Consider the following 22,575-nt stretch of genomic DNA (forward strand, 5'->3'; position numbering starts at 1 on the left):
GTATAATGAGGAAACAATGATAAAAGGAAACAATGTGTACAATGAGGAAATGAAAAGAGGAAACAATGTGTAGAATGAACTCATAATTAACTTTTTCATTTTTTCCCCTTATTAAAAAGATTGTTCTACTTGGAAAGGAAAGGAACATCATATTAAAAGTCTCCCTTATTATCATCGGGCAGTAGCTCAATTGTTAAGGTGTTTGGTTGATTTTGGGTTCAAACCCTGCTAGCTACCCCAAATGATGCTATCTTGTAATGTTGCCCGTGGGTGTGTGTGGGGTGGTGTTTGTGAAAGAGCATGTGAGGCCTTGAGAGGAGTCCTCTCATTGCACCTTATATTAAAAAAAAGTCTCCCTCATTAAAAGGATTGTTCTACTTGGAAAGAACAGGAACATCATATTAAAAGTCTCCATGAAAACTTGCAAGGCACCATTGTGTAACCAAATAATTCACTACCTCCCCCATTTTAAAATATTCTTCTACTTGGAAAGAAAAGGAACATCATAGTAAAAGTTTTCATGAAAACTTGCAAGGCACCATTGTGTAACCAAATAATTCACTGCCTCTGCCATCTTCCCTAATTGGGTTTGGTATTTCATCTTTGCACTTGTAGAAATGGGCAGGTTGCATTACTTGGATGAGATGTATGGTGATTGCTCACACACTTGCATTACTTGGATGAGATGTATGGTGATTGCTCACACACTATGGTGACACATAATCAAGGAGTGAATTACAAAGACGAAGATTTGTTGATCCACTACAAGTAAGAGGATGGCACATGAAATGAGATATGTACACACACATTCCATGTGCAAGTCATATTTATGCGATGGTTGAAGGCCTCATGAGACTCGGGTTTGGGGGGAGGGGGGGGGGTGTGTTGAAAGGCACAAGCCCTCTTTACATCATGCATTCTTTGACCGCCGAGTCTATAACCACCACCAAATATATCCTTGACTGCATTAAGGCATGTGTGAGTTCAAGGATCACGTTAGCAATGCAAGTGTGTGTATATAAGGACTGGAAAGGAGTGTTGACTGTCCATCCCTCACGACCACCCACCAAGGTTGGCCCTCGACCGACTTTGTGTATACACTAAAGTAGTGTTAGAAAAAAAAACCATCCTTTAGTGTAAGTTTTCACGGCTCAAATTGAGAAAAACCGATTACAATTTTGCCTTGCCGTGAATTTAAAGATTCAAATTTTTGATGTTTACCGATTAATATATACATTTTTTCAATACAAATCGGCTAGGCTTAAAAAGGCATCCGTTTTTTCACTGGCTTAAAAAAAATGCTTATTTCTGGCACTGAGCGACGGTGACTGAAGGGTAGTGCGTCGGGTTAGGAGTTTGTAGGGTGGCCATTGGTCCCAAAGTGTGAAAAGGTCTAAGATGGAAAATTAAAATGGCCGGAAGCTGCCAAATCTAGCGGTGATGAGTCATCCGAGGCCACCAAATCTAGTGGTGATCTGTGACTGAAGGGTAGTGCGTCGGGTTAGGAGTTTGTAGGGTGGCCATTGGTCCCAAAGTGTGAAAAGGTCTAAGATGGAAAATTAAAATGGCCGGAAGCTGCCAAATCTAGCGGTGATGAGTCATCCGAGGCCACCAAATCTAGTGGTGATCTGTCACCAAATCTAGTGGTGATGTGTCATAGATGCCACCAAATTTAGCGGCGATCGTACCGGGACCGTCAACCCGCGTGCATAAAATCGTTTAGGGATTCGGACAACATCATGGCGCGTACGTCCTTTCTAATCCTGGCCAGACGCCGTCACCGCTAAATACTCCTAATCAGCACTCTGATTATATTAATAATTTCAGAGCTTAGCAGGGATTTGCCTTACATTTCCTGCAGCTCTACATAACCGCGGCACCGATTATTATAACTGTGTTAGTATTAATCAATGTATTAGTACAATTCACGCATTAGAGCTTCAGATTGTGGTAATTAGCAGTTCTGCATAGCTGTGGCACCGATTATAACTGTGTTAGTATAATGCATTTATTAGTACAATTCACGCATTAGAGCTTAAGATTGTGGTAATTAGCAGCTCTGCATAATTGCGGCACCGATTATAACTGTGTTAGTATAATAATGCATGTATTAGTACAATCCACGCATGATTGTGGTAATTAACACCGATTAATTGTGGTAATTAACACAAATTGATTGTTCTGCACTAATTGCAGGTTTAAACCGTCTTTCCTGTACACGGGTTGGCCAATGAAGCTTTCAGGGTGGCACGTTTGGATTTTCATATGGGTTCTCTCCTGCACGTGCGGGTCTTTTCAAAGAGCTTATGGCGCCACAAGCGCGGATGATGGTGGGCAATTAAGAGCACTACTGTTTATTCTAATCTCAAAACAACAACTAATCTACTTATTGATTTATTTGTGCACATTATTAAGCAGCAAGCTCTTAAGACTATATTGATCATAACTCCAGAGAAGATTGAATTAGTTGATTTTTAAAGACTGTGGGGTTGGTTTAGGCTAATTTAATTATTAGCTTATGGAGAATTTATAATTGAATGAATATATTTTCTTTTTGGGTTAGGATGTATGCATTAAATTTGTAGATTAGCATAGGAGGAGCTGTTTTATGTGATGGGTTTAGGTCAAAATTTGAATTGAATTACATTTTTTTAAATTTTTTTGCTTGGTGATTTTCTTTTTTGGGTGGGCAGCCAATGCATTGCTGGCTTTGCAAGATGCATGGGCTGCCCAGGACATTCTTGGGTGGACAGGGAATGACCCCTGTGGATCAAAGTGGCCCCAAATCCGCTGTGATAACTCTAACCCACAAAGAATCTTGTCCTTGTGAGTAAAAATCACAAATTATACATATTTATTTGTTTTTTTCAAAGGTTGGGTGCATGCGTGCGTGCGTGCGTCTGTGTATGTATGTATGTGTGTGTGTGTAGCATGTATGTATATAATTTTCCCTTCTTACTTTGCCCTTGTTGTTCTCCATTAATGAGATGTCAAGGTTTTCCAATACAAATCCTTGTTATAAATATAAATAAATAAATTATAACAGAGTGATCGCTGGACTCGGGTTACATGGAAACGTTCCAGAAGATGTGGGCTTGTTAACAGCTTTAGAAACTCTGTAAGTTCTACAATCAATCAGAACCTTAAGCTTCTATGGTGGTGTTTATTGTTAATTGATTTTGCAAAGGCACCATAGTAATGGTTTTTATATACATGTATGTGTGTGTGTGTGTGTCCATGTGTGTACACACACACACATACATACATATGTATATATAGATATATATATGTATGTATGTATGTATGTATACACACACACACACACACACACACATACATATAAATACACACATATATATGTGTATGTAGAGAGATCCACACACACACACACACACACATATCTCTATATATATGCATATACATATACATGTACATGTATGTATGTATGTATATATGTGTGTGTGTGTATGTACGTATGTAAAAACCATGAATGTGGTGCCTTTGCAAAATTGGCAGCACACACACACACACGCATGCACAGCGTGTATGTGTGTAGCCTGCAGATGATGGGACACCTGTACGGCACAGATACAGGTCAGCATGTGTGCACAGCAGGCTGGTGCAACACACACACACATATATGCATGTGTGCGCACGCACACATGTATATGTGTATGCACACATATATACATGTATTAAATGGATATACAAAACTAGCATCATTCTTGAAGCGATTGGCTGTTTTTAAGAAGTCAAAATGTTGTCTTCTATTTAATTTTTTGTTGCATATGCTTGCCCTTTTTTTAAACCTTATGTTTGCATGTAAATAAATTCTTGCAGAGACTTGTCACATAACAATTTCTCAGGAACACTTCCGAGCCAGCTCGGGCAGCTTCAGAACCTGGGAAGCTTGTGAGTTTATTTGACTCTGAAATTTCAAAAACCTGGTTTATTTTCCAAGAGATTTTTTAAACTTATTAGTGATAAGACACCGATCAAACACCATACATTCCTTGTTGAAAATGGCCCCTTTTTCAGGTATTTGCAATCCAACTTCTTCACCGGAACCATACCGACAGAGTTGGGAAAGCTTCAAAATCTAAGAAATCTGTAGGGACATTTGATTATTTATTTTCTTCTCATATTATGTTGTTCTATCAAAAATTTGCATCAAATCATGGTTTTCGTTCTTTTTTTCTAACACTCAGTCATGCAGATATCTGAATGGCAACTCCCTTCAAGGGCAAATCCCACATGAACTTGGTCTCCTTAGGAACCTATTCTGGCTAGATCTTGCCGTCAATAACTTGCAAGGCCCACTTCCGTATTCATCAGATGGAAAAAATCAAGTGAATGCAGGGCTAGACAACCTTACAACTACACGGCATTTGTAAGTGTGCACCGCCGCCCACCGCAAGGTAGCGGATTTGAGATACTTTTCTGCTGTATTGTGTATATGTGGCTACAAAGCTTTAATATCCCTGTGCGTATGCCATTGTAGCCATTTCAACAACAATAGTCTGCAAGGGTCCATTCCAGGAGCCATCTGCCACCCCAACATGGCCCTTATTCACCTGTATGTGTGGTAACAGGTTTTGTATTTATAAGTTCATATCCATTCTGTGTTGAGATTTTAAATATTTTGAGTCCGGAATGCTCTTTTGCTGTTATGATCCGAAAGGCTCCTCGACTCCAACCAGATGTCTGGAGAAATTCCAGATGAAATCGGACAATGTATAAACCTGACTATTTTGTGAGTTCCAAGCTTTCGTTAACCTTGAAATCTCTCTCTCTCTCTCTCTCTCTCTCTCTCTCTCTCTCACACACACACACACACACACACACACACACACACACACCACAAAACAAAACAACACTCATGCATGAGCGCACTTGCACTCGCGTACATGCTTGTATATTACATTGTAATATACACAGATACACTCTGAATCATTGGCATGCCTATGAAAACCATGAGCATGGCAGTTTACGAAGCCTGGGGTCATACCAGGACCCTCTGCCAAAGCTCTTTAGAAATGACCCTTTTCTTGAGAAAATGTGTGTGCATGCGCATGCACTTGTCGAGATGGATGACCATTTTTTATGATGTGCTCATAATGAAGATCCGTGACACAGAAAGCTTGACCATAACGAATTTGAAGGAGCGATTCCGACCAATGTCAGTCAACTTGTCAACCTGACTGCATTGTAAATCCCTTAACACTTTCAAATCTTTGTGCCAGGAAACTTGTTACCATTGTTTCCTATAACTTCACCTTTTTACATGACTTGTTTGAAATTTTCAGACACTTGAGTTCCAATAATCTGACAGGAATTGTGCCCAATTTATCAAATCTCAGCAAGTTGAATGTCTTGTAAGCATGGCCATTGTCTATAAGTGGCTGGTTTTGTCGTGCTGCCATCAGATCACATCCTCATAAAATGAAACTTTTATCCATTCCCTGTTGTCTCAGGGAATTGAGCGATAACTCATTTCAAGGTGCAGTGTTCCCATCTTGGCTGACAACGATCCAAAGCTTGACTGATTTGTAAGTTTTTCTCTCTTCCAAGGCTATTTCTAAGCCAAACTGATTGCTTTATGAGCTTGAAATAATGGCTTTATGAGCTTGATATCATGTCTGATTCATACACAGGGGCATGCAAGGTGCCCATCTAGTGGGAGAGTTTCCAAAGAGCCTCTTTGAACTACCCGCTATAGTAGCTGTGTAAGTTTTTCCCAATTAAGTTAAGCTTTTTCTTGCTTTTCTCCTCAAAATTAATTTGAATCGTTCGCATTTAGCCTAAAGTGGCATTGGCGAATTGCAGAAAACTTGATGACAATTCTATCAATGGCACCCTTGACCTTAGCAGTCCGGGTGATCAGCTCCTGTTTGTGTCCCTCAGAAACAACCTTATTCAATATATAGACCAAGGATCATACAGTCATGAGCTTCGGTGCGCATGTCTCCTCAGTCATTTGGATGGGATTGCTCTTCCTGTTGTCCACTCTCCAAGTGTGTACGCCTGTTTGAAGGATAACATTGAGCTGTGTTTATGCAGTCTGCATGGCAACCCTGTATGCAACCTCTCTACAATCAACCCTCAGGTGTGCAATGAAGGTCCAACAGTCCCGCCTTCGTATGAGAATACCAACAACTGCTCCATGTTGTGTCCCCCTACATTCACGGCAAATCCAATAGATTGCTCCTGTGCCGTTCCATACAAATGCCTCTTCACTTACCGGGCATCCTCTTTCACAACCCTCAGCGACACTGACCATCTAAAAGTCTTCGTTGATGCTGTTGCTCAGAATCTGAACATCTCTCAAAACCAGATTGAGATCCCTTCTGCCACTTTCAATAAAGAGAGCCAACTCCTCGTAAGGGCCTGGATCTTTCCAAATGGCTCCGCTCGTTGGAGTCCGGATGATATCATAAGAATATCCAGCATGTCTGGCAATATCTATCCATCAAAGTTTGGACCACCGATGTTTGATGCAGACCCCTACCCTTTTGAGGGTAAGGCTCTTTTTCCCTAACTATGTCCTTGTTTTTCCGGGCAAGGCTGGTTCCAATGTGGACAAAAATCCCCGCTGCCTGCCCGCATGCCCAATTGCCCATCCGAAACTTATGGGTGGGTGGTCGAAATTTGTCTCGCCACAGGTGTGACCAGGCTTAGAATAAGATGCTTCTGGATTTTTTCTGGTGTCTAAATCAAGGTTTTTTGCATCCTTGCAGTGAAGATTACTAAACGAAAGGCCACATTAGGCACTGGCGGAAGGATTGGTATCGCATTGGTGGTGTTGGCTCTTATATTAACTATCCTTGCAGTGTGTGTGTGCGCGATTCGCCAAAAACTCCGGGCAGACAAAGCAACAGGCTTAAACATATCGCATGGTACGTGAATCCTTACGATGATCTCAGAATTGATTTATATTTTTTCTTATTTATGGAGTTGCCTTAAGTGCCATCTTTGTGTCATTATCATACACGGAGATGTATAATGCCTCCATTGGTGAAACTGCACCTCTAATGGCAGTTGTTTTTTATCAATGCAGCTTCTTGGGGGTCAAGTAAAGGAGACATCAGTGATGGTCCGAAGCTCAAAGGGACACGATGCTTCAGTTACATAGATCTTAAAAAAGCTACCAATAATTTCAGTGAAAGAAACGAGATTGGTTCTGGTGGCTATGGAAAGGTATGCATCTATAACATGAGTTTATCAAGGAAAGTCACTACACGCCTGACCCAAAAGGGGCATCACTTTTTCAAATATTTTCCAATGGACCAACCACAAGACGAGCCGCGTAAGTGGAATTGTTTCATTGGTTGGATTGAACAACCATGTGTCGAAGCAGAGTCGCTACCTTTGATTTCCATGACATTGAATGTCCCTGCACCAGCCAGTGACGAAGCATAGTAACTAGCTTTGATTTCCATGGCATTCAATGTCCCTGCACCAGCCAGTGACCCACCTGTGGGCTCCCTGTATAAGGCTGTTTTCCAAGTTTAGAAGGGGCTGAGAACTAGTCTCTACCTTGCCTTCTCTCTGCTCTATCCTCCTTTGCACCTTTAGCTGGTCTTTCTGTATTTCTTTTGCACCTTTTGTTCTGTGTTGGCCAGTATTTTAATCCAACTTGTGCATTCCCACTTTTCACAATTATTTGTGCACTCCAGAAAACTTGAAACAAGTTGCCCATCGCAAAGCCGCTGAGGAGGAACTACCCAGTTCCTCGAGGAGAACCTTCTCCAAACACCCAGCTAGGCATCCTCGAGGAACTACCCAGTTCCTCGAGGAGAACCTTCTCCAAACACCCAGCTAGGCATCCAACCCCTCCCTTTGCCACCCCCAGTGCATCCAGAAGAAGGTTCCTCTGCATCCCCATCTACTTTGCACAGTGGCACACAATGGACACCCTCTGCTAGGTCCAAGCTGGGTGTTTCTTCTCCCAAAATAGGCCTACTCAAAAGGCATCAAGTTCTCCCATGGAACCCTTCCAAACTTCACAAAGGGCTTTTCGAACCTTGCCCGGGAGCTCATAACGTCTATGATAGACTACATGCAGAGGAAACACAAGCAGATATGTAAATGACAGTCAACAAGTTCTTTGGTGGTTATGAACTTGCGAATTCGACCAATCCCCTCCTCCTAAGGGGGTGAGTTCCTGAGTACTCGCATCCAGCTGCAAGTTTTCTGCAGCATGCCAACGAGATGTAATAGCCTCTTTCTTCTCCCATATGAGATCTAGCGTATTATTATCTCTTCCCAAACTACCCCGTAGCTCCAAAACATGAAAAATGCATCCCTATTTCCCTTAAGAGGACTGATGCGTGTGACATCATGGGACGTCCAAAGTCTCCTCTTTTAGAGCCACCGAGCATGTAAAATCCCTCGTTCTCTTTAGACACAAGCAATGGGATTAGTGTAAGAGGATACAACATGCGTTGTATACAAGAGAGAACACTCACAAGAAGTAGGACCTTTCATAGCACGAAACTTTAAACTCAAGTTGCACAATAACAGAGATACAGAAGAATACTGCATTATTGAAGTGATACAATAGATGGCAAAGCCCCACACCTGTCTGCTCCTGTGAAGGGAGCTTCGATGGTTGATTTGGAACTGCTAAGACGGAGGATGTATGCTAGTAGAAGCTAGGGAGTAAACTCATATGAGTTGACTGATCAATTGGGTGGAGAAGGGGCTGTCCGTGTATCTATATAGGCTTTTATATGCAGGGTGGACATGACATGACCATGCAGGGACGCGGTCTTAGTCGGTGTGCCACTGTCTGCGGCGTGGACTCAGCCCATAAAGATGAACTAGTAACTGCTACACAATTATCCCACCTCCCACGGCCATCCGAGCTCATCTTGGGTGTCCAAGAGTACAGTCTACCCACTTTGTGTATGGACCATTACGAGATAACCGTCCAATGTAGCACGTAGCCTATTTGGCAACGTGCCAAATCTAATCCAAGCCGTCTCTAAACCATCTGGCCTCCTAGGCCACCTTCTCGTGTGGATACGGGCATGCTGGGTGCTTGGGCTGCCCAACCATGGCTACTACTCATAATGGGGGCCGTTCAATTTGAGCTAGCCGGTGCCTGGACAATATAATATGAGAGTGAAGCATTAATATCCTCCCCCCCCCCTCCCCCTCTGTGGTCTGATGCCGAGTCGATGAAGATGCGACTCCATCTGGTCCCTGCTAAGAGCCTTTGTGAAGATGCCAATTCTCTATTGTCAAGCAGTAGACCATCTCGACCTTCCTAAACATGATGAGCAGTAGCCCCACCGCTTGGGCTGCTTGCACACAACACATGTGACTAAGTCTCATGGCTGCAGACATCTTTCGCATACGACCTCTCACACGTAGCCTTCTCAAGTTCTCTATCGACCTATACACACAGGACCACACCATGCAATATGCATGACAAAACGCAGATATGAAGCAGATGGGATTTGACATAGGCACAAGACTTGAAGAAAAAAACACGCAAAGCTTGCTTTTTCTGCTTCCACGATTAGGGTTGTTCTGAAGGAAACAACCTGAAGGCAATGCTGGCTCAGTCTCACTGTCAACAACTGTCAACAATCACAACAATCACTGTCAACAACTGTCAACAATCACAATAATAAACCCACAAGTCACTTTATAGTGATTACTGATGCTAAGTGTCACTTATATAGTGATTACCGATGCTAAGTAACTATGGTTTTACTAATAATCCACCTTAGCCACCCATATCAGCCTGCTTTTCTTAATCCTAGGCCTCCCCTAACCCTGCCAGATTAGGCCACTAATCCCAAGATTTTGATAGTTACATAATAGAGCAACATCTGTCTACAGCTTCATTGGAAAACACCCCTGAGCCTGAGGTTAGACCAGCATTCACCCAAACCTTCATGTTTCATACCACAGTCTACCAGAGCTCACTGTTAAAGTGTAAGATTAGAGCTGTGTCTTGTGTCTATGGTTCGCCTGGCATCCATCCATGATAACAGCAAATTTCAGTAGTTGACTCACTTATATAGGCTTTGAATTAACTACCAACCTTTTAAGATTCCTTTAAATGCAAATATTCCCGCCTGTTAAGATGCTAGCCCATGCAGGCTGTCCGTCAATTGTCTTATCTCCCTTTCCACCCATTAGCGGGGGGCCATCCAGGCTGCTGCCCATTGGGAATTTTCCCCGCCCCAGCTTCGGATCGGGGGAAGTTTCTATTATCAGTCTTGGCTTAGCATCATCATAATGCCAGCCTGCTAATGTCCAAAGGGCACAATACCTCGTTGGCCGCAGAATGATGGCTTTTTTCCACTTCTTGCAGGTATACAAAGGAGTACTCTTGACAAAGGAGCAAGTTGCAATCAAAAGGGCGCAGCCAAGGTCTATGCAAGGTGCCCTGGAATTTAAGAACGAGATTGAGTTGCTTTCCCGTGTACACCATAAGAATGTTGTCAGCCTGGTTGGGTTCTGCTTTGAACAAGGCGAACAAATGCTGGTCTATGACTATATGGAAAATGGGACTCTAAGAGAGGCTCTTTCTGGTAATGGACTTAATGCGTAGTTTGTATCGTTAAGATTCTTCTAATATGCAGATAAGATCAAATCATGTTGTACTAACATTCATGTGATCCATACATATATAGGTCAGAGTGGCGTGAGATTGAATTGGCACAGACGCCTTATGATTGCATTAGGTGTGGCTCAAGGTATCACGTACCTTCATGAATTGGCCAGCCCACCTATCATCCACAGGGACATCAAATCAAGCAATGTACTTCTTGATGCAAAGCTAAATGCAAAGGTGGCAGACTTTGGTCTCTCAAAGATTGGACCTGATGTCGAAACTGGCAAAGACCATGTCACCACACAAGTCAAAGGCACAGTGGTATATGATTTTAGCGCTCTGAAAAGCATGTAAAACATGTACAGGCGCATGCACTCACACTCATTACACACTCTCTCTCTCTCTTTCTCTCTCTCTCTCTCTCAAGATGATGACACCTTACAATTAACTGTGTTTTTTATTCAGGGATATTTGGACCCAGAATATTATCTAACGCAGCAGCTGACTGAGAAGAGTGATGTATACAGCTATGGGGTGGTGCTTCTTGAGATGATTTCAGCAAGGCAGCCAATCGAGCACGGAAAATACATAGTTCGCGAAGTAAAGGCCCTTCTTCACAAGGGAGGGATAAGTGCACTAAGATCCATCTTAGACCCAAAGATATTACATGAGAGCATGCAGGTGTTGGATAAGTTTGTCCGGATTGCGTTAAATTGCGTGGAAGAGTCTTCTGCAAACCGCCCTATGATGAGTGAAATGGTGAAGGATTTTGAGGAGCTGATTGGGCAAGATTTTGCTGAGGGTCGGTCTTCCAAAATGTATGATATGGAGGGTCGTGTCAACAAGGGGCATCCCAGTGCTTCTGATCACTCGGATTATACACACAGCTCCAAAAATTCGTCTTTCCACTACAGTGGGGGCTGTGTTTCACCTCCAGTTGAGCCTAAATGAGTTTTTGGGCCTTGCTTGAGGAAAACAGTAGTCTACTTCAAAACTGAAAGTTGTACAAAGTTGATGCATTTTGACCTTGCCTTCAGTACATAAGAGTCGAGCTCTCCATGTAACCTATGAAACTTTAGAACCCTCGTCGCCTTTGTATAAAGTGTATATCTTGCAATTAGCCATGTTTTTTCAACATTAAGGCTTTACTTGGTCTTCCTTGAAAGGAAGAGTGTGGGCACGTTACCCTTGGCACATGGATACATCTGCTTTGTGCACCCATTCTCAAGAGGATTTCTGTGATGCGGGATTCTGCTGCGTGTGGCTACACAATATGGACTTTTCAAAGCTTGAAGAAACAATGTATACCATTAGTAGGTGGCGGAAAACGATAATTTATCCACTGTGTAAGCATGCGTGGTAAAATGGTGTATCTTTTCAGTGGTGTTACTGTGCAAGTGTCTATAAAAGCATCCCTAGGGGGAGTGCATACACGGGCGTATTTCTTCAGGGTTCATGCATGCAGGCGGTGCCTTATATTTACTAGGTGAAACCTCCTTGCCCATCCTAGGCTTTGTAGTTGCACGTTTTTATTGCCCATTCTCCTTGCAGTTTGTTGTGATTTGAATTACTTATAGTAGGTTACACTTCTATTTTCTAGTTATGGTGTGAGCACGTACCTTGTTGAGGAGGATGGCAACAGGAATGTTAGGATAAGGGGGGCTCGAAGCACTTCAAACGTCTCGGAGTGTTAGGGATGTTAAGGATGATGCAGAGCAGGAATTGTGGAAGCTCAGAAGGCGGGAGCACCCAAGCACATGCAACAAAGCATGAACAAATATGCCCTGAAAGCTCAACAGGTTCTCCTGCCCTGAAGCCCCAACAGCTATGCTGCAAGGCTCTGGGGATCTACCAGTGCCCATGGCTTCACAATCTGGGCACAAGGTCACATACAGTAATAGTTCAACAAACAAGGAGAGCTGGGAGGAGTGTTCTTCACATGCATGATGATGACAATCTCGTCCAGGGGATCCCTACGCGACGACAATCCGTTACATGGAGGGGGTAATCTCTGAGTACCCCCCACCCTTCTGCTTGGTTGCAAAAGCATCCATATCCACAGACACTCTGGGAAAGCCACCTCAGGAGTGATCTTCATATGCATGATGATGACAATCTCGTCCATTGGGATCCCTACTCAATCTTGTCACGGCGATCCATTACATGGAGTGAGTTCCCCCCACCCTTCTGCTTGGTTGCAAAAGCATCCATATCCACAGACACACTGCAGCTTCAGCGACGCAAAACCCAACAGCCATAACAACAGATAACGCACCAAGGAAGCTTGAAAAGCCTTTGCATGATGAAATATCATCCATGCACTGGCCGGGAATCGAACCCGGGTCTGTACCGTGGCAGGGTACTACTCTACCACTAGACCACCAGTGCTGCTTGTCATCAACTGCATAGTAGTTTTATTTATAGTATATTTTATACTATAATTTTAGAGTTTCAATTTTAGGGTGGGTTACGTGGGCTTCTACATCGACATAAAGCTTCCTAAATAACCTCCTCGTCCCACCATTACACAAAGAAGTGCTTCCCTATTTCACCTAAGCAATTAGTCACTCATGTTTTTAGAGAGAAGGGAAAAGACAGACTACACTCCAGGTGTCTTTAGAGAACAATCGCACTGTCAAGGCCTTCTCTCCCCTAAAGAGACAAGACAAACTACACTACACGTGTCTTTAGAGAGCGATCACACTTTCAAGGCCTTCTCTCTCTTAAAGGGCTGCTTGATTGTAGGCCCACATAATCACATTCACAAATGCCTTAAATTTGAAGCCCAAAATGAGGTTTCATCAATCCTCTTTATTTTAGGCATCAAAATCCACCTTCCCATGTGTTCTAAGCTTCATTACATTAATAAACTTCAACAATGATAATAAAGAGAAATAACAATGTGTAAGACGAGATTATGTAGGTGGCAATAGTACCTTGCAACAACAGCAAGCATTATTAATATATCTAAGGTACCTGGATACTCTACTTCCATGTGGAAAAAAACTATTGCCGTTGTGCGCATCTCTCTCTTGGTTTTCCTGTCCTCCTCCGCTCAAGTTTCCTCGACAATCAATAGTGGGTGCTCTCATTATTCTCCTCCCACTTGCCTCATCACACAACTACCCTTGTGGTGTGTGTCTCTCTCTTGGCTCCCTCAAACTCCCTTAGCAATCAAGCATGCTCTCTCATCATTGTACTCCAACCTATCTCATCGATCCTCATAGCCCCCTTCCTCCTCTTGCAAATAAGAGGATGATGGAGATAGTCCTTGCACCCTTGCAAGGACAAGGCATCGAGAGGCCTTTTCTTCGCCTCTAAACACAGAGAGAAAAAGAGCACCATAATCAGCATGTCATATCAGGGGTGCACATGCATGTGCATAGAGAGAGAGAGAGAGATGAGAAAAATGTGGGTAAGCTCATTGTAAGCAAACTTCTTCACACACACGAGTAGACAAGCACACAAGGGAGAGATGGATGGCTTGATTTCCTCCTTCGTTCTTACTTCTCTACAATCGTAACATAAAGATAAGAGTACATAATATAAGGGAAATTACTCTACCACTAAAGCATATAAGGTCCATGGTGTGAACCAGAGAAGAATGCGGGGTAGAGGATGAGCTTGAGCTCCTTGCAAGCAAAAACACACACTCGAGAGAGATGGGTGGTTGAATTATCTTCTCTACTCTATAACCATAACATAAAGATATAAGGGTACATATTATAAGGATAAGTACTCTCATACTATAACGTACAAAGATCGATCAATAGTGTGAACCTGACTACATGAGCTGGCACTATAACTATGCCATAACTCTAGTACACCAAAGTGATTATTATCGCATAATCTATAAAAACCACTGGCAGCATATCCCTATAATCTTGCCAAACTAGTCCTAGTGGGGTAAGTGTGGATGCTATCATCTAGGGGGGGTCATTAATGTCTGCAACACTAGTTGAGCTCAATATCTCAACACTCTCCCTCGAGCTCAACTCCACGCACTGCACTCCGAGTAGGTTCCTAAACTTGTGGGTCATCAATGTCCGCAGCACTAGTTTAGCTCAATATCTCAACACTCTTCCTCGAGCTCAACTCCACACACTGTTGCACTCCAAGTAAGCTTCTATGTACCCAATGCCTTCGTGAAGATGTTAGCAACGTGATCCTCTGTAGACATATACCAAATCCACATCACCTATGCTAGAACCTTCTACCTTACAAAATAATAATGCACCTCAATGTGCTCCATCCTAGCATAATAGACTGGGTTACTAGCTAGATGTATGCTACTTATATTGTCATAATTTAATGACAATGGTCCTATCCACAGGCTCACCCATATCACCAAGTAGCTTATGAAACTAAGCTATCTCACAAGCTTCCATAGTAGTGCTCCTGCACTCTGCCTTTGTACTCAACAAAGCAATTGTCAGTTGTTTCTGTTGCTCCAAATCACAACACCACTCCTAAAAGAAAACATAGTCACTGGTAGATCTCATATCTAAGACCCTACTAGCCTAATCAGTATTTGTATACCCATGTAGTTGTATCTCTCTTCCAGCCTCATAGAAAATTCTACAATCAATATTGGATTTTATGTATTCGAGAATCCATCTAGTCACATCTAAGTGTGGCTTCTTGGGGGCCTACATAAACTACCTCATAATTTCAATAGCATAGCTCAAATCTAGCCTAGTAATGGTCATGTAGATCAAGTTTCCGACTATATGACTACATATATGTGGAATCCTCCAAAAGCTCACTTATATTTGTTGGCAAAAAGCTTAGTCTTCTGCTCCAATGGAACTAAAATAGACGTACTACCTATCATATTATACTTGGGCAATATACTAAGCCATATTGCCTCTATGGAGGCTTGGGACACCTTGGTGAAGATGTACAGTACATTACAAACACCTTGGTGAAGATGTACATTACAAACACTCGGAAGATGCGGCTCAACTAGGAGCTACATAATGTGATCAAAGGGAATCTTGGTATAAATGATTACTTGGTGAGGATTAGAGGGCTTATATATGCCTTGCTTCTATTGGATCACTAGTAAATGACGATGATATGGTATTAGAGTACCTTGAATGGTTTTGGCAAGGAATACAATCAATTTTAGACCTCCACTGGAGTTCAAGAGAACTTTCCTGATTTTTAGGAACTGATTTCTTTCCTCATTCATGAGGAGATGAATATTGGGGAGGTTCATACTCTGAAATTCACATGAGTAGGCCTTCTAGATACAAATAGAGGTGAAAAACATGTTTGTGTGTGAGGCCATTGGATGCTATACATTTTTATGTATGGAGACTGACCAAAACACTGCAACTGCAGGTTACATGTGCTATGTTACATTCATTGATGATCACACTAAGAAAGTGTGGGTTTACTTCCTGAAGGAGAAGAGTTAGGTGTTTTCTCACTTTTAAGCCTTGGTTGAGAAGGAAAAAGGTATGCAGAGAATATTTCTTCAAAGAGTTCAATGATTTCTTGAGAAAGCATGGAGTCAAAAGGCAATCCACATACAGGTACATTCCGCAATAGAATGGTGTTACAAAAAGGAAAAACTATTTTGAACAATTATAAAAAATTTCCAAAAGTGACAGGTACTTCCAATTTGATTGCTTTTTACTAACATACGCTTAAAGCATGTCTTTCAGCACTTGGTTGACTCGTTCTATCTGACCATTAGACCGTAGATGGTTGGCCATAATCATACTTAGAGTAGTATCCAAATTTTTGAAGATGTCCCTCCAAAAGTGGATATCAAACTTCCTATCTCTATCAGAAGCTATATCTACTACGGGCAAGCCATATATCTTGTAGAGATGTTTTTCGATAAACAGTTTAGCTAGCTCAGGAGCAGGAATAAACTTGGCCATTTTCATCAACCTATCTACCACCACCCAAACCGAAGCATAGCTTTAACTTGTTTTAGGTAACCCGGTGACAAAATCCATGGAAATACTCTCCCATTTCCCTTTGGGAATATCAAATGGATGCAGCAAAGCCTCCTACTTTCAAATCCTCATGCTTTATTGACTTGGCACTTCTTGCATTTTAGCATGAAGTCTTGGACATCCTTGAACAAAATAGGCTAATAGAATTAATTGTCTTTTAACCAGCGTATAGAACTTTTGTACCCCAGGGTGAACCAACACTTGGACAATCATGACTTTCAATAAGAATTTGGCATGCCAAAAGTCACCAATAGATGGTACATAACTTTACCTTTGTAAAGCAAATACCCATTGTGACGTTCCTAAACATTTCTCCCTAATGAACTTTCTCACCCTCATTTAAAACAATGTCGAATAAATGGTTGTGAAGGGTCCACCCCCGATCTCTCCTTCTTGGTACATAACCCAAGAGACTCGTTTAGTCTCTCTGGACTAGAACTCCCTCTTCTTCTTGTAGAAACCTCAGCTAATTTCTCCATTCACCATTGGCATGCATCTTAGCGCATCTTCTACTACGTTAAATTTACCTCTTTGGTAACGAAGTTGAAGGTCAAACTCTTGTAGGATCTCTGCCCACCTTGCTTTCCTACCTTTTAAATAATTTTGAGTTGAAAGCTATTTGAAGCTTTCATGGTTCATTCGGACCTCAAAAGTAGCACCATACAAATAATGTCACCACTTTTTAAGAGCATGAACTACTGCAAGTAACTCTTGCTCATAGGCTGAGTAGTTGTGTTGAGCACGATCAAGCTTCATTAGGAATTTTTTGGACCCAAAGAGGGCCTCTTGGATTAACTTTTGATTAGGAATGGACCAATAGGAGGAGGGCTGGTGGGTGCACATTTTTGACTTCTTTGACCCTAGGGGACCTAGGCTTTGGTTTGCTAATGGGGCCTAATTACTACTCTTGTCCCCCTACCTCTTGGGCCCAAACTTAGAGGTCCCCCCACCTAGAATCGCGCATATTAAAAACCCTAAAAATTTAAAAATTTTTAGAGTGTTGGTCCACCCCCGATCTCTCCTTCTTGGTACATAACCCAAGAGACTCGTTTAGTCTCTCTGGACTAGAACTCCCTCTTCTTCTTGTAGAAACCTCAGCTAATTTCTCCATTCACCATTGGCATGCATCTTAGCGCATCTTCTACTACGTTAAATTTACCTCTTTGGTAACGAAGTTGAAGGTCAAACTCTTGTAGGATCTCTGCCCACCTTGCTTTCCTACCTTTTAAATAATTTTGAGTTGAAAGCTATTTGAAGCTTTCATGGTTCATTCGGACCTCAAAAGTAGCACCATACAAATAATGTCACCACTTTTTAAGAGCATGAACTACTGCAAGTAACTCTTGCTCATAGGCTGAGTAGTTGTGTTGAGCACGATCAAGCTTCATTAGGAATTTTTTGGACCCAAAGAGGGCCTCTTGGATTAACTTTTGATTAGGAATGGACCAATAGGAGGAGGGCTGGTGGGTGCACATTTTTGACTTCTTTGACCCTAGGGGACCTAGGCTTTGGTTTGCTAATGGGGCCTAATTACTACTCTTGTCCCCCTACCTCTTGGGCCCAAACTTAGAGGTCCCCCCACCTAGAATCGCGCATATTAAAAACCCTAAAAATTTAAAATTTTTTAATTTTTTCCCAAAAGTGTGTTTTCCCTCTCAAACTTCCCCCCAACATATTCTAGGTTTGGAAAGCTCATTTTGAACCTCTTTCTTCCTCTTCTAAGCTCTCCATTGCTGTAGAAACTCCATACCTCTCAAGCTCTCCCTCCTTGTCAAGCTCCCTCAGTCTCAAGCTCCCTCTCCCTCTTTCTTCCTTTTCTAAACTCTCCATTGCTGCAAAAACTCCATCCCTCTCAAGCTCTCCCTCCTTCTCAATCTCCCTCTCTCTCTCTCTCAAGCTTCCTCCCTCTCCATTGCTGCAGAAATTCTACCCCTCTTTAGTTTACTCTAGGTTCAAGAAGCCTATCCTCAAACTCTTACCCTCTTTTTTAAGCTTTCCATTATTGCTGCACTGAAAACCCTGAACTTTCTCTCCTCTCCATTCCTCTATTGTAAAACAAGCTTTTCTTTTCCCTTCTTCTCTTTTCTTACCACCATGGCCTCTTCCAGTAATGTGAGAAGACCTAGGGAGAAGGTGGAAGAGCTTGTGCTGCATAACATAAGAGATGAGAATGGAGTTTGGGCTCCAATAAGATTCAGGGTTGGGACTTGGGTCTACATACAGCCAAGCTCTAAGGGACCACATCGAGTGTGTCAACTGGAGAATATGCTACATCATTGGAAGGGGCGGCTACAAGGCTTCAAGCATACTAAGAAGGAAGGACTAGTTGCCATAGTGTAACATGTGTATACCCTTGGAGACCTGTACAGCTTTAACAACATGCTAATATTGGATTTTTTGTTTTAAATTTTCTTATGATCCTCCATTTTCTTATGTCTCTCTCTGCAGATACTTCCCCCTCTAATTATGTTGAGGAACAACCACTACAAAGCCTCACTGGAGTTTTCTATGCTATGCATGCATCCATTGGAGAGGCAATGTTTGTATCTCAAAGCCCAAGTGATCTTGTACAGAACAATATCCTTTTCTTTTCTCACTCATATTTTGTAGATAAAAAACCAGGTTTATTTGGCAAGCTAGAAGAGATCCCCAACCCCCTCCTCTTAACAATCCCGAATGGCCCAAACCAGATGCTTGGACCATCTTATGCTTAAAGTTTAAGATGGTAAGTGATATCAAGACATCACTAAAGTTTTCAAAGGTATCTAGGTCAGTAGGGCTAAATTGGTTTTGTCTTTTACATGTTTTTTTTTTTGTGCACATGTTCAATTCCATGCCAATGCACCAAACAAAAACAATGTATATTTGTAAGGAGGTACGGTCTGACCAAATTCAAGGATTACTAGGAGAGGGTTGGGAGGTTAATGACGCCGCTGCAGAGCCTAAATTCGCACTATTCTGGCATGGCTTCCACAGTCCTCCAGGAGCAATTCTGATGCATTGGATGACAAATAATATAATTTTACACATGATTAAAGCTGTTTTTATCTTATAAACTATTATTTCTCACAATTAGTGTACTCAACTTCATTATAAATGCATCAGAAATGATCCTGAGTGGCTAGGGGAGCAGTGCCAAAACAGTGCAAATTTTGAGCCTGCATCGCCATTGCAGAGCCTAAATTCGCATTGTTCTGGCATAGCTTCCCCAGTCCTCCGGAGCAATTTTGATGCATTGGATGATAAACACTGTATTTTCACACATGATTAAAGGTGTTTTTATCTTGTAAACTACTATTTCTCATAATTAGTGTGCTCAACTTCATTATAAATGCGTCAGAAATGATCCTGAGTGGCTAGGGGAGAAGTGCCAGAATAGTGCAAATTTTGAGCCTACATCGTCGTTGCAGAGGTCAAATTCGCAGTGTTCTAGCACAGTTGTCTCTGTCCTCCAAGAGCATTTCTGATGCCTTGGGTAACAAACTGGCACATGATAGACACTCCATGTTAAACAAACATAATGATACCGAGACATTGTAAGAGAAACTTAAAATTTTAATTATCAGAAGGTTACAAATGAAAGCCAGATAGGCTTGTTACAAAGGGGGGTTTGAAACAAAAGAGTTGCTTCAAAAAGAAGGTTAACATCTAAGATCTCTAGATCGTGTCTCGCTCACCTCGAATGCGCCGAGCTAGTTACATGTCCTTGGCAGATATGGTAATCGTCTTTGCATGTATTGCAAGGAGGTTGGTGTCTTCAAAAAGCCCAACAAGGTAAGCCTCGGAGGCTTCTTGCAATGCTTCAAGGGCAATCCCCTACACACGAAACTCTGTTCTATATCATTGGAGAATCTCCTTCACTGTGCAAGCGAAAGGGACTCTTCTTATTAGCAACTCAGTGTTCCTCTGATAAAACTTGATTTCTTGATTTATTGTGATGCTTGTTGCAATTGAGATTGGAGAATATGGGTTTGCCAAGCTCCACTTGTAGTCAATCTTTTGTAGTATCCTAACAAGCCAAATAAGCTCTCCTTCACCACATAAAAGATGATAAATCATGGAAAGGAGGGTTTGCTCTTAATGGAGGGTCAATTAGAGGGTTTGCTCTTAATGGAGGGTCAATTGGATAGAGATGCCCATCAACCCAAAGATCTACATTTTTCTCCTTAGCTATCCTACGAGCTTGGACAGATTGTGCATCAGTAGGATGGATTTTTTTAGAGCTGCCATACTCTTCTGGAATACAAATGTGTAAATCAACCTTCCATTTTCTAGCTTCACAAGGGGCTACACACACATCTTGCAAAGGCTCCATAGCTAAGGAAAGGAAGAATCTAAAGCAGAGAGATCCTCAGAGGGGGAGAGAGAGAGAGAGAGAGAGAGAGAGAGAGAGAGAGAGAGAGTGAGTGAGAGAGACTGTTAAAACTTTGATGTTGGAAGTTTAACACAAATCCATTTTTCTAAGTAGAAAATGATATTTTTGATATACAAATATACTAACATGGAGTTTCTCATCAATAAATTACATTTATGAGAAAATTTAAAAAATAATAATTTTTGGGGTCCCACAATTTCGGGATCTCATGGATGTAGTGGTTCCTGACAGTTAGTTATGTTTATGGGGTTGTGGGGACCTGACAGTTAGTTATGTTTATGGGGTTGTGGGGACCTGACAGTTAGTTATGGATGTACTGGCTCCTGACGCCGTAGGCTTCTGACGTGACCCTTGAATTATAAGCTTTTTGGAGGGAAAATTTTATTTTCATCATACATATTGGTTGGGTGGTGTTTTTTCCACCTCAAAATGTAAAAAAAATAAAAAATAAAAAAATTTCACTTTTTGGGGCCCACCTAATTACGAGAATGTTTTGCTGATGTGGAAGGGAGATATGGTGGGAGTTAATGAGAAAGGAGATTTCAAACTGACAAGAAAGATTCAATTTTTAGAGAGTGAAGATAAAAAATTCATACATATTGGTTGGGTGGTGTTTTCTCCACCTCAAAATGTAAAAAAATAAAAAAATAAACATTTTCACTTTTTGGGGCCCACCTAAATACGAGAATGTTTTGCTGATGTGGAAGGGAGATATGGTGGGAGTTAATGAGAAAGGAGATTTCAAACTGACAAGAAAGATTCAATTTGTAATAGAGAGTGAAGATAAAAAATTCAAAAAGTAAGAGAGAGTATGAGAAAAGTCAAAAAGTAAGAGAGAGAGTATGAGAATATAGCTTTAAAAAGTGAAACTAGGGGGGTATGGCTGATGTGGCAAGGCAAAAAATAGGGGTCATCATAGCCTTTGTCTCCCTTAAGCCCAACTTTTTAAGCTCTAATCCCTTAAAATTAGGAATCCTTAGGAGGCCCTTTTTGGGTCCAAAAAATTCCTAATGTCTTACTTTCAAAAAATTCCTAATTTTTTGGGTCCAAAAAATTCCTAATGTCTTACTTTCAAATGTAACTGGATGTCCCCCTTGCATTAAAAGTTCCCAATGGCTTCTCCACTAGCATCTGTTTCTATGACAAATGGCTTATTTGGGTCCACTATACTTAAGGTAGGTGTAACTGTTTATTGAAACCTCAATTTTCTTAAAACTATTTCATTTTGTGGATCCTTCCTAATGGATAGTTTTGCCTTTAGTTCTTCGTTGTTTTATCAATGGGACTGCGATCTTTGTGTAGTCCTTTACATACTGTCGGTAAAAACCCCAAGTCGGTAAAGACCCCAACAAACCTAAAAACATTTGTAGTTCTTCTAAGTTTTTTGTGTCAGGCCAAGAATAGCATCCACTTTCTTAGGATCCATCTACATGTCCTCAGCGGGGCGGATATAATATAGCCTAGATAATGAATTTTCTTAGCAAAGAATTAGCATTTTCTTTCCTTCGTAAATAACCTATTCTTTCTAAATAATTCGAACATTAACCCGTGAATGCTCTACGTGTTTCTTTCTCAACTTCCTATAAACAAGTATGTCATTTAGGAAAACTACTATGAATTTTCTAAGTATGGACATAAAATGTTGTCCATCAGTG

At 41.6% G+C, this 22,575-nt stretch overlaps 1 protein-coding gene and 1 non-coding gene across 2 annotated transcripts; one reads left to right on the forward strand and one right to left on the reverse strand.

The window, feature by feature from the left end:
- The first annotated feature begins 1,840 nt into the window (after window positions 1-1,840).
- Window positions 1,841-11,994, forward strand: LOC147604751 (leucine-rich repeat receptor protein kinase HPCA1-like). Its single transcript, XM_086794569.1, has 20 exons — window positions 1,841-1,896; window positions 2,197-2,330; window positions 2,694-2,826; window positions 3,047-3,118; window positions 3,841-3,912; window positions 4,039-4,110; window positions 4,217-4,390; window positions 4,502-4,576; window positions 4,682-4,753; window positions 5,137-5,208; window positions 5,307-5,375; window positions 5,475-5,549; window positions 5,655-5,726; window positions 5,827-5,955; window positions 6,061-6,518; window positions 6,738-6,896; window positions 7,058-7,197; window positions 10,331-10,550; window positions 10,653-10,894; window positions 11,039-11,994. Exons 2-20 carry the CDS (start codon window positions 2,231-2,233, stop codon window positions 11,522-11,524), a joined length of 2,892 nt encoding a protein of 963 aa, XP_086650695.1. The 5' UTR covers window positions 1,841-1,896; window positions 2,197-2,230; the 3' UTR covers window positions 11,525-11,994.
- An 896-nt stretch (window positions 11,995-12,890) lies between these two features.
- TRNAG-GCC (transfer RNA glycine (anticodon GCC)) lies at window positions 12,891-12,961 on the reverse strand. The gene has a single exon. It is a non-coding gene; the product is annotated as a tRNA-Gly (tRNA).
- Window positions 12,962-22,575: the final 9,614 nt, after the last annotated feature.

The sequence above is a fragment of the Cibotium barometz genome, chromosome 61 (genome assembly GCF_041138505.1).
Source record: "Cibotium barometz isolate CiBa-2024 chromosome 61, ASM4113850v1, whole genome shotgun sequence".
In the NCBI taxonomy this organism is placed as follows: domain Eukaryota; kingdom Viridiplantae; phylum Streptophyta; class Polypodiopsida; order Cyatheales; family Cibotiaceae; genus Cibotium; species Cibotium barometz.

Bases quoted from the DNA above. Each gene is read 5' to 3' on its own strand.
- LOC147604751 (XM_086794569.1), top strand. From the start codon at position 2,231: ATGAAGCTTTCAGGGTGGCACGTTTGGATTTTCATATGGGTTCTCTCC. The intron at 4,111-4,216 runs GTAGGGACATTT...TCAGTCATGCAG, and splicing joins CTTCAAAATCTAAGAAATCT to ATATCTGAATGGCAACTCCC. The intron at 5,727-5,826 runs GTAAGTTTTTCC...GGCGAATTGCAG, and splicing joins CTACCCGCTATAGTAGCTGT to AAAACTTGATGACAATTCTA.